The sequence below is a fragment of the Hyperoodon ampullatus genome, assembly GCF_949752795.1.
Source record: "Hyperoodon ampullatus genome assembly, chromosome: 14".
Classification (NCBI taxonomy): domain Eukaryota; kingdom Metazoa; phylum Chordata; class Mammalia; order Artiodactyla; family Ziphiidae; genus Hyperoodon; species Hyperoodon ampullatus.
The window spans coordinates 12,571,141-12,587,515 of record NC_136927.1 but is presented as its reverse complement, the minus strand read 5'-3'; the positions used below and the strand labels follow the sequence as shown (position 1 = coordinate 12,587,515).

At 43.1% G+C, this 16,375-nt stretch overlaps 1 protein-coding gene across 1 annotated transcript in view; it reads right to left on the bottom strand.

Moving 5' to 3' along the window:
• Window positions 1-16,375, bottom strand: part of PAK5 (p21 (RAC1) activated kinase 5) — a gene marked incomplete at both ends in the record, with an annotated part of 94,779 nt that overhangs the window by 16,281 nt on the left and 62,123 nt on the right. The window contains 3 exons of the mRNA XM_079718826.1: window positions 443-569; window positions 5,116-5,249; window positions 6,459-6,950. Of these exons, the coding sequence (XP_079574952.1) occupies window positions 443-569; window positions 5,116-5,249; window positions 6,459-6,950 (753 nt within the window). The remainder of the gene's footprint in view (window positions 1-442; window positions 570-5,115; window positions 5,250-6,458; window positions 6,951-16,375) is intronic.

The window sequence follows — 16,375 nt, the reverse complement described above, 5'->3', positions numbered from 1 at the left end:
TCTCATCTGCCCACACCTTTTTTAAACTCTCCTCAAAGCACTGGAATTTGTCATCTGTTTCCTGCAGGGACTCTGAGAGATACCACAGACATGCGTAGTCACACGAACAGGGTGGACACAGTCCTAAAAAAGTAATTTTCTCTCCACCAATGAAAATAAGAATGTGGCAGAAAAATAAAAGAAATTTCTATAGTTTCTATTACTTCCTGCACTTACTGTTAAGGCAGAAAATTATCCGTCAAATTCAGCTCACAGATAGTTCTGAATAACAGGATGACACAGAGGATGGTAATTTCTTTTTCAAAAGCCTCCTGGGAAGGGGAGTAGGTGACTTGTGACTAAGGAAATTTAGAATTATGAGAAAGTGTTCTTAGGAATATAATACCTGTGACAGGTGAAATGACAAGGTAAACTGGAGAGGGACCCAACATGAAAATCTTACCCGACCATCACTTGTCAGCAGGATGGAGTCACTCTTTATGTCCCTGTGAATCACTCCTTGGTTGTGCAGGTAGGAGAGAGCCCTCAGAACCGACAGACAGACGGTAGCTATTTGTTCTTCATTCATTCTAGAAAGGAAATTACATTGAAGGAGCAAGGTCAGGCTTAAGACCATCTTTGAAATGATCAAAAGAGGTGGCTGCCTTGTGTTCTAGTGAACCAGTCCATGCTCCCCAGCCCATGTCTCGAAAATCTATGGGGAAGGAAAAGGAAGTATTTGGGACCTGATTCCCAGAACCTAAGGCCTGGCATTGAGGATGATAGGGGCTCAGTATAAGCTAAAGTAAAGAGACCCCCATTGGCTGGCTTTTGGGTCATCAGTGCAAATACACTTCCTTGGACTCTTATAGGTAATTCCCCAGGTACTGACAAACCTCAAGGTTCCTACAGAGAGGGCACACTGAATGGCGCCAAAGTTCCAGGAGTGGCTGCTAGATGACCTTGAGGAAATCCTTTAACTTCCTCGGGTCTCTTTTTCCTCATCTTGGAAATGGGCAAGGCCATGGCTCTCTTCAAGATTGGACTCAGGCAAAGTGGTCTTTAGATCTCTAAGATCCCCCTCTGGGACTTGCCCTGCCTCTCACCAGCCCTTCCTCTCCCTCCTCCAGGAGCTGGAAGCTTCTGTTACTCCAGGTCCCTCTGTCAAGAAGGAAATTGGGCCTAGTTAGTTACTAATAACCAAGCGTGAATGCGTGATACCCTAATAAATAGGCCATGGGAATGAGAAAGGCAAGCACAACACTGGATATGCTCTCCTATTACGTGGCTGCACCCTCTGAAGAAGGTATTTCTGGTTTCAGAGGAGACTGAAGTCAGGTGATCTGCCCAAGGTTATATAGCTCAGAAAGTAACCAGATCATGATTCAAACCCCACCTTTTATGAGTTCAAAACATGCTTTTCCACTTTCCCCACTGTATCATGCAGCAATTGTAACTCAAAAGAAAGGATTTTCATCCACTGAAGAACCCAGGTGGGAAGAATGATGTGGAGAATGGAGTCCCTCAGTGCCCTCAAAATGACCCATTTAGGCATCTGCCTAACTCATCTAGGTATAAAACTTCCTCCCTCTCACAGAGATATTGAGAGGCCTAAATGAGGTAGCAAATGTGAAAGACCTCCTAAAACAAACTATCAGGCAAACAGAGGAGGCTATCAGGAGACACACTGCATGACAGACTGGAGCCCAAATTTAAGAATTGACTTGGGAAATAATCCCAGGTAACTTTTAGCTCAGCAGGACAAGTAAATAGGTGGCCTTGAATCTGCGTTTCAGTCTTGTTGATGCCAACAAACCCCAATTGAGTAAAACTGGGGTTCAAAGTAAAATCCAAGGAGATAACCAATCAGGAGAATGTCAAAGGTACAAAGTGGATGAGTATGAAGAAGCATGCCCTTCTCTTTGAAGAGGATTCCTACCGCCACAATGAATTGGCCTCATAGGAATGCAGGTGTCTGAAACAGAGTGGAAACCTACAACTTCTGTGTTCTTGGTTTTGTGGTAAGTGGGCTGGTCATTATGCTGAATTGTTTTCAGATGACAATTTTCACATCTGCCAAAAGCACACTCCTGAGAGGTTTAGAGCATCAGCCACAGGGACAAGTCCAATTACATCTTAAAATTAATTCAGGACCAAGAATTATCATCTTTAATAAAATTAATAAAATAAAATCCATTTTTCTTGGATTCAATGAGATTTGAGTTATTTGGAGCAGGCATAAAGATTCTTCACAGGTCAATGGTAACAAAAATTAATTGACTCTGAGCCCCCACTCACAAACTGAAAGATCCCCTGGAATTTATAACAAATGCTACTGACTCTTAATTCAATGACTTTGAAATGGACATGGCCCACTGTAGAAAGCCTGGTGCTTCAGCAGGGAGGAAGTCAGGTGGGGATAAAAACTCTTCAGTTTTGGAGTCAACTCCAAATTTAAATCCTGGCTCTGCCAATTATTAAATACGTGATCTTGAGAAAGATACTTTTCACCTCTATGAGTCATAGCTTCATCCTCTAACAGACAGGCACATCAACACCTACCTTATAGAGATGTGTGAAGGTTACATGAGTTAATGTAAGAACCTGACAGAGCTTGGTACTTTCCTTTCCCTTCTAGAACTGTTTATTTGAAATAAGTAGGATATGATTCAACAAGACGCTAGATAGGGCTAAAACTTTAGTATGTATAAGAAACTCCTGAGGAGACTTCACTGGTGGTGCAGTGGTTAAGAGTCCACCTGCCAATGCAGGGGACACATATTCGCTCCCTGGTCCAGGAAGATCCCTCATGCCACAGAGCAACTAAGCCCATGTGCCACAACTATTGAACCTGTGCTCTACAGCCCGCATGCCAAAACTACTGAGCCTACCCCCCACAACTACTGAAGCCCGTGTCCCTAGAGCCCATGCTCTGCAAAAGAGAAGCCACCACAATGAGAAGCACAGGCACCACAACAAAGAGTAGCCCCTGCTTACCGTAACTAGAGAAAGCCCGTGAGCAGCAACAAAGACTCAACACAGCAAAAAATAAATAAATAAAATACATAAATTCAAAAAAAAAGAAAAGAAAAAAAAGAAACTCCTGAGCATCTGGCTAGATCATGGATTCTTTTAGTCCATCTGGGTAGAGCCTGAGATGCTGTATATCTAACAAGCTCCTAAGGGATGTTGATGCTGCTGGTCCCCAGACCACACTTTGAGTGGCAAGCAGTTAAATGTTTTATCAACCAATCAATCAATCATTCAATGAAGTACTTATTTAATATCTACTATAGGAAACTCTCTGAACTACCAGCTTAAGGATATCAAAGTCTAAATATCCATGGTATTCCTTGACACACAATTGCTTCTTGCTCTCTGGAGCTACTCTGCCTTCAAGGGGAAATCCATCGACAAAACTAGATGGAGAGAATGAGAAAACACAATGGATTCTAGAGAGGCTGGCTCTTCAGTGAATCCCACGGATACAAAATAAGAACTTGACAAAGGGAGAGCTATAGTTTTCTGATGCTCTCTGAGGCAAGAAAAAAGCCCCTCCCTTGGACATATTTTTATTAGTTGTTTTATATGTAAGTCACATTTGTCTTATTCGTAGGTCTCTTCAGTATACTTGTTGCTACAATTTAAGATGATTAGATAGATAGATAGATAGATAGATAGATAGATAGATAGATAGATAGATATGGTGGTTGTATGGCTATACCAATAGGAATCTGCCAGCTGAAATGTTGGTGATAAACATTCGGTGTCTTCCCTCGTGTCCTTTTGTTTTTAGATGGTCTACCGCAGACTCAGAGCTATAGGGAGTCATGATTGAAACACTGCCTCATTTTAGCAGAGAAAAAGCAGCGCCTTCGATCCCTTACGTGTTTCTGAACACTTTCTTGCTACCTTGCTTTCCACCTATTGTCGCTCAACTGGATTCACTTATGATTTGGATGCCATTTCAGTGACATCAGCTAATACCCAATGTAGCTCCTTCATGACAATCCTCTCAACTCTTTGGTATTTTATTTACCAGCAGAGCAAACTTAAAGTTTCCCAAATGTAACATGATTTTTTTACACATCTGTTCCTTTGAATCTTGCTTTTATAGTGTGGTCCATGAACTAACAGCATTAACATCGCCTGGGAGTTCCTTAGAATGCAGAGTATTATGCCCCCCCCTCCATTGAATCAGGATCTGCATTTTAATAAGATCCACAGGTAATTTGTATGCATATTAAAATTTTAGAAGCACTGTCTTAGCACATACTCTTTCATTTGCCTTCAATGCCCTTTCCTTCCCACTTGCCTTCTTAGTAAACTTTGATGCATCTCTCAAAACCCATCCTGGACACTACCGTGTATTGGAAATCCTTCTTGACTCTCTTATAGAGATATTCAGGTATCCTTCTATGCTACTTATATACTTCTTTCTAATTCTGCACAGGTGTTATAATGTATTTATTTCTAATCTGAGACTTCCTTGGAAGGGTGTATCTGAGCCTTATTCATTTGTATCTTTTGTAGCCCCAGCACTTAGGAAAGAGCCTGGCACATAAAAAGTGATTAATAAACACTTAATGAAATGACCACAACTGACACATCAGAGAAGCAGGTAACTGAGGCAACAGTGGCAATCAACCATTGTTACTTGCAAGATGATTTAAAAACCGATTTGAAGAATCTCTCTCTCTTATGTAGTTTGTTATTATGACATTAAATTTTGATCTTTCACCTGCCTCTGCCTTCCCCTGGTACCCTTGGTTGTATCAACACATAGCAATGGTATAGCAACTTAGGAGAATAAAACTCAGTTTTAGAAATCTACGTAGGGATGGGAAATTCTATTATTTGTCACTGAAACTCCATTCTCAGCAGCTTGCTGATTTAAAATCAGTGGGTATCAATGAACTTCTGGAGGGCAGGGAGAATGTGAATTGAGTGAATGAACTATACATACATGATATTGTGATAGGCACCTGGGAATACAGAGAAAAAGGGCAGTCGTTTCTCTACCTTCAAAGTGCTTAACCACTTATGAAGAGTTCATAAATATAGTCACTGAGGTCTTACCCTGGAAAAGAATAATAAGCACCTTGAACTACTTGCCTGGATAGTAAAGAAACTTACCTGGTATGAGTAACGATGTCTGTCAAGGCACCACCTTCTAGAAATTCCATGACAACCCAGAGCTCATCATTGACAAGGTAGCTGTTGTACATGTCAACCACGTTGTCATGGTGATAATCTCGCATTATCACAACCTGGGCAAAATGGAAAGACACTGTTTGACTTCGGACCGTGAAATTTGACTTTTTGTTTTCTCATGGCTACATTTGGGCTGTGAGTTCAACTGATGGGGAGTACTGATTGTGTGTGTGTGGGGGGGCATTCAGAAGTCTATTACAGACAAAGGGACAGCACTGAGAGCAGCTGGCAGGAATAGAGGGGATCAAGTTAGCAAATTCAGAGAAAGCAGCAGGTCATCAAGACACTGGGTTTGGGGAGAATACAGAGTAAAAACAGGCAGAACCATGGCAGAGTTTGTATTCATAAGAGAGAGTTTAGTTGACTGTTTGGGGGGATGTGATCAGATATCCCATAGGTTACTTTTAAAACACATTGTCCATACTCTGCTATTGGTTAACTGGGCAAAAGGGTCACCAACTCAAGGTAAGTGAGTCTCAGAAGTGACTGAAGTAAACAGTTATTAGGGCTGGGGCCACATGACACCAATCTAACTTCTTGGCAGGTCTAGGCTGAGTCTGAAAGAGTTCGGGCTTAATACAAAGGATAAGTCTTGAAGATAAAAACATTATGACTTAGGCATTAAAAGGCCAACTTGTGTCTGCTTGCTGGAGAGAGCGTCCAGGAATTGCCATCCTGTGGCCACTTCTGGTGATATTTTCAGAATGAGTGTCAAATAATAAATTATAGAGTTGTTTAAGTTATATTTTCCCTGTCTGTTCTGGCATTGTGGTTTGGAAATAAGTTCCAGAAATCAGGAGCTGTGGACTGGGAAGAAGCTGAATCCCACTCACCCCATGCTCTCTGTGAGGTTTGGAGCATGGAAAAGAAATGAACACCTAAGGGAGTTGGAGCTGGGTGGAGCCTTCACATAAGCCATCATGGAAGAAGGTCCAAAGTCACAGCTGATTGCACTGTTACAGCTGTATGAACCTATTGTCTGACCCCGGGCTAGTAACAAAATCTGATGCTAGGTTTCCTTATTGCTAAATGGAGATAACATTTTTCTGTCTATGGCTGTTGTGAGAATCAAACCAGACCAGTGCTTAGCACAGTGGCTGATCCACAGGAAGTACTTCATAAAGAGGCAGCCATACAGGCATAGAAAAAGGGATGCTATTTCTGTATTTATATTTTCTAATGTCCTAAAATGTATATGTGTTATTTCCGAAATGGGAAAGAAATGTTACATAGGACAGAAAGGATGATCCGAACACACCATCTACCTCATTAAAAAGCAGCTCTCGTCTCTGTTGCTTTCGGAGGTCCATTTTCTTCACGGCGACTTGCTTCCCTGTGTGTTTCTCGGTGGCGATGCACACAATGCCGGTTGACCCTTCCCCGATTTTGATAAAGTTGTCCAAATATTCTCTGGGGTCTCCTGGGCTGACCACCAGCTGCAGGGCTGCCCGGAACTGTTCGTGGGACACCCTGGAGGGCTGCTGGTCTGAGGAGGAGCCCCAGCTGGGTGGGGGATAGGTGCTAGAAGAGATGCTGAGAGAGCTCAGGTAAGAAGCTGTGGAGATGTACTGCAAACTGGTCTGCAGAGAGGGGTGGTGGTACAGGGTGGCTGTGTGGTATCCAGATGGGTACTGGTGGTTGTTTGAGGAATAGCCTGCTTTGCTTTGACTTTGAGGTAGTTTGGCAGGGCCCCTGGGGTAGGTGTCAGATCCTGACAGTGGAGGGCTGAGGACCACCTGTGCTCGATCATAATCCACCTGGGAAGACAGACACAGATGGAGAAATTCACATGCTACATCCGAACATCATAGCCATCACACAGCTGGTCCAAATGATGAGCACCACTGCACAACCTACTCGTGGGTGAGGCTTACCTCGTGGGGTCCCAGGATGCAACGCTTCCACCCTTTACCTGCCCTCAGACCTCCCCATCCTGCCTATTTCTTCCTCCTTCCCTATTAAAATCCCCAGAAGTAGACTCTAAGACCTGGATCAGAATGCAAGTAGTAGGAGGTGATCCCAGGAGTTATGAAGGGGAAAATGCCAATACAGTAAGTCCCCTACATATGAATGAGTTCCATTCCGAGATTGTGTTCATAAGTCTAATTTGTTTGTAAGTCCAACAAAGTTAGCCTAGGTACCCAACCAACACAATCGGCTATATAGTACTGTATTGTAATAGGTTTATAATACTTTTTACACAAATAATACATAAAAAACAAACAAAAAATAAACATTTTTAATCTTACAGTACAGTACCTTGAAAAGTACAGTAATACAGTACAACAGCTGGTACACAGGGGCTGATCAAGTGAACAGGCAAGAAGAGTTACTGACTGGAGGAGGGAGAGGAGGCGGGAGATGCTAGAGCTGAAGGATTGTCAGCAGTAGGAGATGGAGGGCAAGCTGCAATCCACTTATGCCTGATGTGGATGACACGGGTTCTGGTTCCTTGCTGGATTCAATTCTACCTACCATCTTGAAAAAAAAAAAAACGATCCAGTGATGTCTGGGTAGTAGCTCTTTTTTATCATCTTAGATGATGTGGTAGCACTGGATTGCATTCTGAGCAGCCGCTGCAACTTTCGTGTACCATTCTACATTCGGGTCCTGTGCCTCAAAAACTAACAGTGCCTCTTCGGATAAAGAAAATCCCCTTGCCATTTCCTGCATCGTGAATCTCTTTGGTTCTCCAGTTACTTCTTCCTCTTGTCTCTCTTTGTCCTTTCTCTGGGCCTCCAATTCCATAAGGTCTTCATTAGTAAGCCCCTCATGTTGCACAGCAAGAAGTTCAATGAAGTCGTCCTCTTGCAGATCTAGCTCCAGCTTCTTGCTGAGGGTCACTACGTTGCTGAAGACCTCTTTGGACTCCTCATCCACCTTCTCAAATCCATGAAAATCGTGAACAAACTGTGGGCAAAGGTTCTTCCAAACCCCATTCATGGTGATGGCTGTAACCTCACGCCAAGCAAAGTTAATGTTTTTTATGGCCTTGTAGATGTTAAAGTCCTTCCAAAATTGTTGCCAGGTTGTTCCTGACTCATCACTCGCCTTAACTGCCTGACAAAAAGTGTGACGTACATATTTCTTGAAAATCACAATAACTCCCTGGTCCATGGGTTGAATAAGCGACATAGTATTTGGTGGCAGAGGCACTACTTTGATGTTGGGATGAAAGTCGTCCATGAATAGGGGTCGGCCTGGAGCACTGTTGAGAAGCAAAAGAACGTTGAACGGGACATCTTGCTCCAAGCAATATTTCTCTACCTCCAGGATAAAGTGGTGGAAAAATCAGTCCTGGAAAATGGCGTGTGTAACCCAGGATTTGGGGTTACTCTTCCACACAACAGGAAGGGAGCCCTGGGCTATGTTTTTAAGGGCTCTTGGGTTCTCTGAATGATAAACTAAGACAGGCTTCAGCTCTGTATTGCCGAAAGCATTGCCACCAAACAACAGAGTTAGCCAGTCCTTTGCTGCTTTATAACCTGGCATCAACTTTTCTTTCTTATTGATGTAACTTTGGTCTGGCATCCTTCTCCAGTATAGTCCTGTCTCATCTACATTAAAAACCTGCTAGGGGAAATATGTTCCTTCATCAATAATTTCTCAAAGTGTTTCAGGAAATTCCCAGGCAGCTACCATATCTGCACTTGCTGCCTCGCCACTTACCTTTACATTGTGAAGGTTGGCTCTAGCCTTGAACCAATGAAACCAGCCATGGCTGGCATTAAAAGATGCGCCCTCTGATTCTTCACTGTGTTTCTTCTTCAAGTCTTCATAAAGGCTTTTGGCTTTCTCTTGCATCAGCATTAAGCTGAGCAGGACTCAACACTGATTTGATCCTGCATCCACACACTGAGAAGTTTCTCCGTCTCCTCCGTCACTTTTCTACACTTCTTCGATATTACTGGTGACATCATCAGCACAGCAGACTTCACATGTTCCATGATCTTGTCCTTGTTCTTCAGGATCATGCCAATGGTTGAACAATTCATGTTATAAGAACTAGAGGTGTCTACCATCTTATTTCACCTTGCTTCACTCTCTCAATTATTTTCACTTTTGTTTCCATCGTTATCGCTTGGCACTTCTTAGCAGTACCAGATATATCACTGCTGCTTTTACGCTTGCTTCTGGACATCCTGGGCTTGAAATAAAGATACTGTACAGTACAGTACACAAAAGCACAACCACTTGTAGAGGATACATGCATGTGACAATGTACACCAGACATGTGAACTAACTTACGTGACTGGACATACGAATGCACGTTCACATCTTTGAAAGTTCACAACTTGAAGGTTCATATGTAGGGGACTCACCGAATACGTAAAAGGGACAACCTAACTCCCTGTGCAAAGCAGCTTTTCAGAGAAGATAAACACATACAAATCAGTATAAATGTATAATGTTTGAGAAAATCCAAAATCTGCAGGGCTGTGTGTGTGTGTAAAAGAGAAATCTGCTCAGCCCTCAAAAGGATTCCAGGCAAGAACATTCTACTCTGATTGTGAAGAGTGGATTGAGGGAACTTAGTAGAGAGGATGGGGAGGACACACAGGGCAGGGGTGGGGGAAGCCAGTGAGGAGCTGTCATGACACTAGGTGTAAGTTCCAGCAATCACTCTCTGGAAAAGTCAAGAAGGAGCTCTGGTCACCCCTGGAATGACTGAGGTCAGGGATGGTGAATATACCACATCATACCACCCTCTCCTCCTTGCTCAAAGCAGAAAGTGCTAATAGATGAATACACTCTTTTGTGTAAGATCCTGATGATAACGAGAGTGTTGGATACATAGAAGGTATTTGAAAAAGATTCCTTGATTGGACCTCCACCTCCTTCTTAACACAGAGTCCCAGGAACTCTCTTCCATTCTACCAGGATGTACATGGAATGACATTTACAAGCCCACTCCAAGGATCCAGGTTTGCTCTAAAATGATGGTTACTGGCTACATGTGGCTATTTAATTAAAATCAATAGAAATTAAAAGTTAAAATAAAGAATTCCACTCCTCACTCATATTAGTCACATGTTAGGTATTTAAGAGTCACCATGTTGGACAAGATATAGAATATTTATAGAACATATAGAATATTTCCACCATCACAGAATGTTCTATCGGGTGACACTGTTCTAGTTGAATTCATTGTTCCCACGTGGTCCATTCATTCATTTGTTTAGTGCACAGATTAATATTTAAGCAACCATTATGTTGTAGGCACCATTTCAGGTGCTGTGGGAAGGTCCAGCAATAATCATAATGGATGGTATTTCTGTTGTCCTGGGGTTGACATTCTAGAAAAAGAGATGGATGATAAACAAGAAAATTAAGAAATATACAGTATATGGTCCAGTAGTAATAGGTGATATGAAGAAAAATAAAGCAGAGCAAGGGGGTTGAGAGTAACAAGGTGCCATCTTGCATGGGATGGCCAAGGAAGGCCTTTCTGAGAGGTGTACCATGAGCAGAAACCTGGCTGAGGTGCGGGAGCAAGTCCTGTGACTGTGGGGTGCAGGGATAGTCCAGGCAGAGGGCACAGCACACGCAGGATTCTGAGGCATACACAGGCTTGAGGAACAGCGTGGAGGCTCTCCTGGCACAGAGAGGGGGCAGTTTGGAAAGACAGACAGAGAAGTGGTGAGGGGGCAGATCATACAGACCATGGCAAGGATGCTGGCTGTTGCTGAGGGAGGTGGGAGCCACTGGAGGTTGTTAAGCAGAGGACAGTGAGATGAACTTGACCCTCTGGATGCTGGAGAAGAGGCTTTGGTGGCAAGAGTGGAAACAGGGATGCCAGTTAGTTTACTGCAGTCAATATGGGCAGAGATTACGGTGGGTGCTGTAGATGGGGTGAGAAATGGGCTACAGAGTAGGGTCTGAAGATGGAGCTGATCCAATTTGCTGATGGATTGGATTAGAATATGAAGGAGAAGAATCAAAGATGACTGCCAGGATCTTATCCTGAGGAGCAAGCCACTTAATAATATGAGGAGCATAGGGGCAGGAGCAGGCTTCTCGGCTGTGAATCAGCCTCCAAGATGGCTCCCAGTGATTCCTGCCTCCCGACATGAATGTGTAGTCTCCTCCCCCATTGTGTCAGGTTGATCTGTGAGCAAAAGAATACGGCAGAAGTAATAGTAAGTTACCTCTGAGGCCAAAAAAGACATTGTGGCTTCTCTTCCTTCTCTCTTGGATTGCTTGCTCTGGCTTTCTCCAGCTGCCATGTCGTGAGGAAACCCAAAATCCTATAGAGAGGTCCTCCTGCCAAGAACAAGCTAGAAACTGAAGCCTGCCACCAACAGCCATGTGCGCCATCATGGAGGTGATCCTCTGGCCCCAGTCAAGCCTTCAGATGATTGCAGCCCTGCTGACCTCTTGACTGCAACGTCATGACAGACTCAAGGCCAGAATCACCTAGCTAAGCTAGCCATGGAAACCCACAGAAACTGTGTGAGGTAATAAATGTTCATTGTTGTTTTAAGCCATTAAGTTTGGGGATGATCTGGTACACAGCAATAGATAACTGAAACATAGGGTGAAACCCAGAGTTCCATCATGGCCACATTAAGTTTGAGAGAGCTATTAAGCATCCAAGCGGAGATGCCACTTAGGTGACTTAGACATGACTCCAGTCCAGGGAAAAGTTAATGCTAAAGACATGAATCTAAGAGTCATCAGTATTTAGCTGGTGTTAAAGGCCATGGTGTTGAATGTGTAAGAGAAAATACAAGGACTACAACATCTAGAGACTAAAAAGAGGAGAAGGAACTTGCAAAAAGAAGCAGAGAAGGAGTGGCCTGTGATGTAGGAAAGAAACTAAGGGACTAGGATGTCCTGAAGCCCAAGAAGGAAAGTATTTCAAGAAGGAGGGAGTGATGAACCACACCAAATGCCACGGAGAAGTGAAATTGGATGCAGCATGTTGCTCGTTGCATCTGGCAACATGGTGGTCATCTGGCAGAAGGAAGGTGTCTGAACCTCTGGTCCCTTGCACAGCATGAACAGATGCCTCTTCAACAAGTCAGGTAGCAAGATCTGCACACAGCAGCCTCCTGAAAATTGCCATGGTACCATTCTCAGTTATGCACTGCCCATTGGCTCCCAGATCACACTGCTGGCCTCCTGTACTGCTGCACTCAGACAGCCTAGCATCAGCCAGCAGGGGCCAGGGTCCTGCTAAGCCAGGGCCCTGGCCTGGTTGCAGAGCAGAGAGAACAATATTTGAAGGACACATTGAGGGCTGAATATTGATTCTAATGACTTGAGTCAAATCATTTAGCCTCTCTCAACCTCAGTTTCCTCATCTGTAAAATGAGGGTCATCACACCTCCCTCATGGGGCTTTTATGAGGCTTACCTGGGGGAATCCTAGAGCAGCCTGGTGTTTAAAAAAAGACTTTGGACTCGAAAACTTCTTCTGCCATTTACAAGTTGTACAACATTGGGCAAGTTATTTCAACTCCTGTGCTTCAGTTTTCTCACCAGTAAAATGAGAGCAATAATAATAATACCTACCAAATGATAATAATACCTATCTCCTTATGTCACTGTGAACTCTAAAGAACTGAATACAAATCAAAGGATTTGAACAGTGACTGTTCCGTACAGTCTGTTAATTCATTCTGGGTAGTGTTATTATTATATAAAATGCTTAGCACAGTAGCAGGAATATAAAAGAAAATAATAAATAGTAACTACAGTGGTAATAAGTCTAGTGAGCATTTACTGAATATGTACAATGTACTGGTAGCATATATACTCCCATACATTAACCTTCTAAAACAATCAAGGTGTCCCTAATTATAATATATTCAGCCCTGTATTATAATTAAAATACTATATTTGACATCAAGCTGATTTTTGTCTAAGGCCCTGGATTTGTGCCATACACAAGGAAAACTGGTGTGTGTATGTGCTGGGCTGGGGGGGAGACAAATGTCAGTGTAAATTAAATAATTCAATTCTTCCTTTAAATTAAGCTCCAGATTAGCCAAGCCCAGTCTAGTCACAAGGCCAGTGTGTGAAGGCAAGCGGGGTCTGTGACTTTTACTTTAGAAAGTGTGTCCTGGGAGCTGCCACATGCCATCATCTCCTGGTGTCCTCCTGGGAATATCTCCTCCTGTAGTTTAAGTGACACTGAATTCATTCCCCACAAGCATGTATAACTGGTCTCTGAAGAAATGTAAGAAATAAAAGGCTGTTTCCTGTAGGAATTGCATCCGGACACTGCTCTTCCTTATCAGAGTCTACTCTTCACAGCTGGCATGATTCATCAAGAAAAGGATGCTGGGGCTTCCCTGGTGGCACAGTGGTTGAGAGTCCACCTGCCAATGTAGGGGACACGGGTTCGTGCCCCGGTCCGGGAAGATCCCACATGTCGCGGAGCAACTGGGCCCGTGAGCCATGGCCACTGAGCTTGCGCGTCCAGAGCCTGTGCTCCGCAACGGGAGAGGCCACATCAGTGAGAGGCCAGCATACCGCAAAAAAAAGAAAAGAAAAGGATGCTTTCTTCCGGCCTTACATTTAGGTCTTTAATCCATTAGGAGTTTATTTTTGTGTATGGTGTTAGAGAATGTTCTAATTTCACTCTTTTACATGTAGTTGTCCAGTTTTCCCAGTGCCACTTATTGAAGAGACTGTCTTTTCTCCATTGTCTATTCTTTTGTCTCCTTTGTCTTGTAAATCAACCATACTCCAATATAAAATAAAATAAAAATTAAATTAAAAAAAATAATTAAATACAAAAAAAAAGAAAAAGAAAGCAAAGGATGCTTGTCTGCACAAATGGGACAATTTCCACTCAGACAGAATGCAGATTTGTTCAGTGCTAGCTAAACGTCTTTGAAACTAGGTCTTGGAGATAAAACGGTGCCATTGTCTTTCATGGCTGCTGGGAAGAGGTTCAGACTCTTAAAAAAGCAATGGATGAGGAGCAAACACTATCACAGGGGACAGTTTTTGGAACAAGACTCAAGGGATACCAGTCAAAGGACAATGGACTTTTGGCTCCAGTGAGAGAATGCATGGTCCTCCTTCCAGACTCCATCCCCTCAAAGAGATGATGGTGGACAAACAGCTGGCTTTGGGAAGGAGAAATTCATAGGTGACTTTACTCTGGCCACCATGTTGCAGAACCATGGCTCTCAGTTGGGTTTTGATGACCCAAGGGTTCCATGATGGTGACTATCGCTGGCCCACACATTGGTGGCTGGCCTCATGATTTTTCACTCTAAGAGTCAAGCAGAAGGCAGTTAATCCCACTGTATTGATAAAGCTGAGGCTCTGGGAGGTGAAACTCTTCCCAAGCAATCCAAGGCCAACTGCCCCAAACCTCCAAGAAGATTACACAACCCAATTCTTCGGCTCAGGTCAGGTCTTCACCTCCAGTGGGAGGGTGTCCATATCCCAGCTGCCAGACACACTGGCACCACAGGCTTGCTTTCTTGCCTGCCTTGGCATTTCTTCCCCTAGTTGTCACCTCCCTGGCCTACATAATCAAGGGTGGAGATTCTCTCTGATAAAAAGTAGGGGTGTTTTACTGGGAGCAAAGTTGGGGCACCTTCCATTAACCAACTGCTCTGATAGAAGCTTGTCTCACAGGAGTAACTCACACTGATATTAATAATGATACTTGACATTTGCTGAGTGCTTCCCACATGCCAGGGACTGTTCCAAGCATTTCATGTACATGGCTACATTTAAATCCCAAGTTACACAGTGAGATAAAGTCCTGTAATTGTTCCATTTTACAGAAAAGGAAACTGAGGCACCATGGGTTTAAGTAGTCATGCAAAGGTCTCAAAGCTCCTAAGAAGTCGAGCTGGGGTTCAAATCCAGACAGTGTCACTTTAGAACATGGGTCCTTGATACCTTCTCAGAGCTATCGTTCAATGATGAAAAGGTAGACAGGATCAGGACAGAGGTGGGCACAGTGTAGAGTGACTGTTACGGAGCTAAAGCCTGATTAGGGTGTTTCACTGGGAGCCCAGATGTCTGAGCAGCCTGAGGCCAAATGCAAGAACTGGGCCAGAAAATGATGGATGATAATGCCTTGGGGAGGGGGGTGAAAAGAAAATTTAAGGGTGTGTGTGTGTGTGTGTGTGTGTCTTGGCTTATAGAAATCAGCTCAAAATATACCAAAAAAAGGAATAATCATCACAGCAAAATGAGTTGCTCATATATACATAATTCACTGCTTTCATTTTTACTTTGGCCAGAGCAGAATTTTGTGTTCAGCTGCAGTGTCCAAACTTTCTTCTGTGTGTTTGTTCAAGAAAGAAAGCCCAAGTTTTCTCCTATAACATGGCCTCCTGGCCCTTTTTCATGGCTCTTAAACTATTATAATTATTTAAATGCTCTACTCTAAATCATCTTTCCCATGAGATCTTATAATTATAAATGGGTGAAACAAAAATGATGAATTTGTCCATATATACTGTTTGGTACCTATATACACGTTTGTGTCCGTAAGAGAGACTTGCAGAAGAGTGAAGCTTGAACTGGGCTACCTTTTCTACAACCTGATTTACAAGTATATTCTAGAACGAGAGAAGTACATTTGGAGTCCACGTGGGCAGGACTGTAACATCTCAAGAGAGATGTAGGATTTTATCATCTAGTGAAACCACAGTGTGGTGAAATTGGACCAGGGAAAGGTATAGATATTTAATAAGTGAATCCACTGTGCCTCCCAGCATCCGTGCCCCAAACTATTTCCAAAAGATCTATGCACATAGCTTACCTTCTAAGACCTTATTGCAAGGGCATAGGGAGCAGGGGTGGAAAGCCACAAGGCAGGAGAGAAAACAATAAAGAGACACCAGAAAGGCTTCCCCCACTCCTCCAAAGAGAACAGTCCTGTGATTTTGTGGAAAAGTATCAATAGTTTCATACAAGTGAGACCATGGCCTGCATACTTTTAAGGGTGATCTCCATATGGCGAGATGTAATAAGAGGAGAAGAGATTTATTTGTAAATTATTACCCAGGCTGATACCACCAGACTGCCAAACTGCTTAGCTGATGCCACAGGACAACTAACTGTCGTTGGAAATCAGATACATGCTCAGAAGGAATTCTCGCTACAGGAATCTTTAAAAATACTGAAAAGACATAGAAACAGTCTTAGTTTCCTTCCTCTAAAATGGTTAATAACATATATTCATTTTTTAGTTTCCCAAT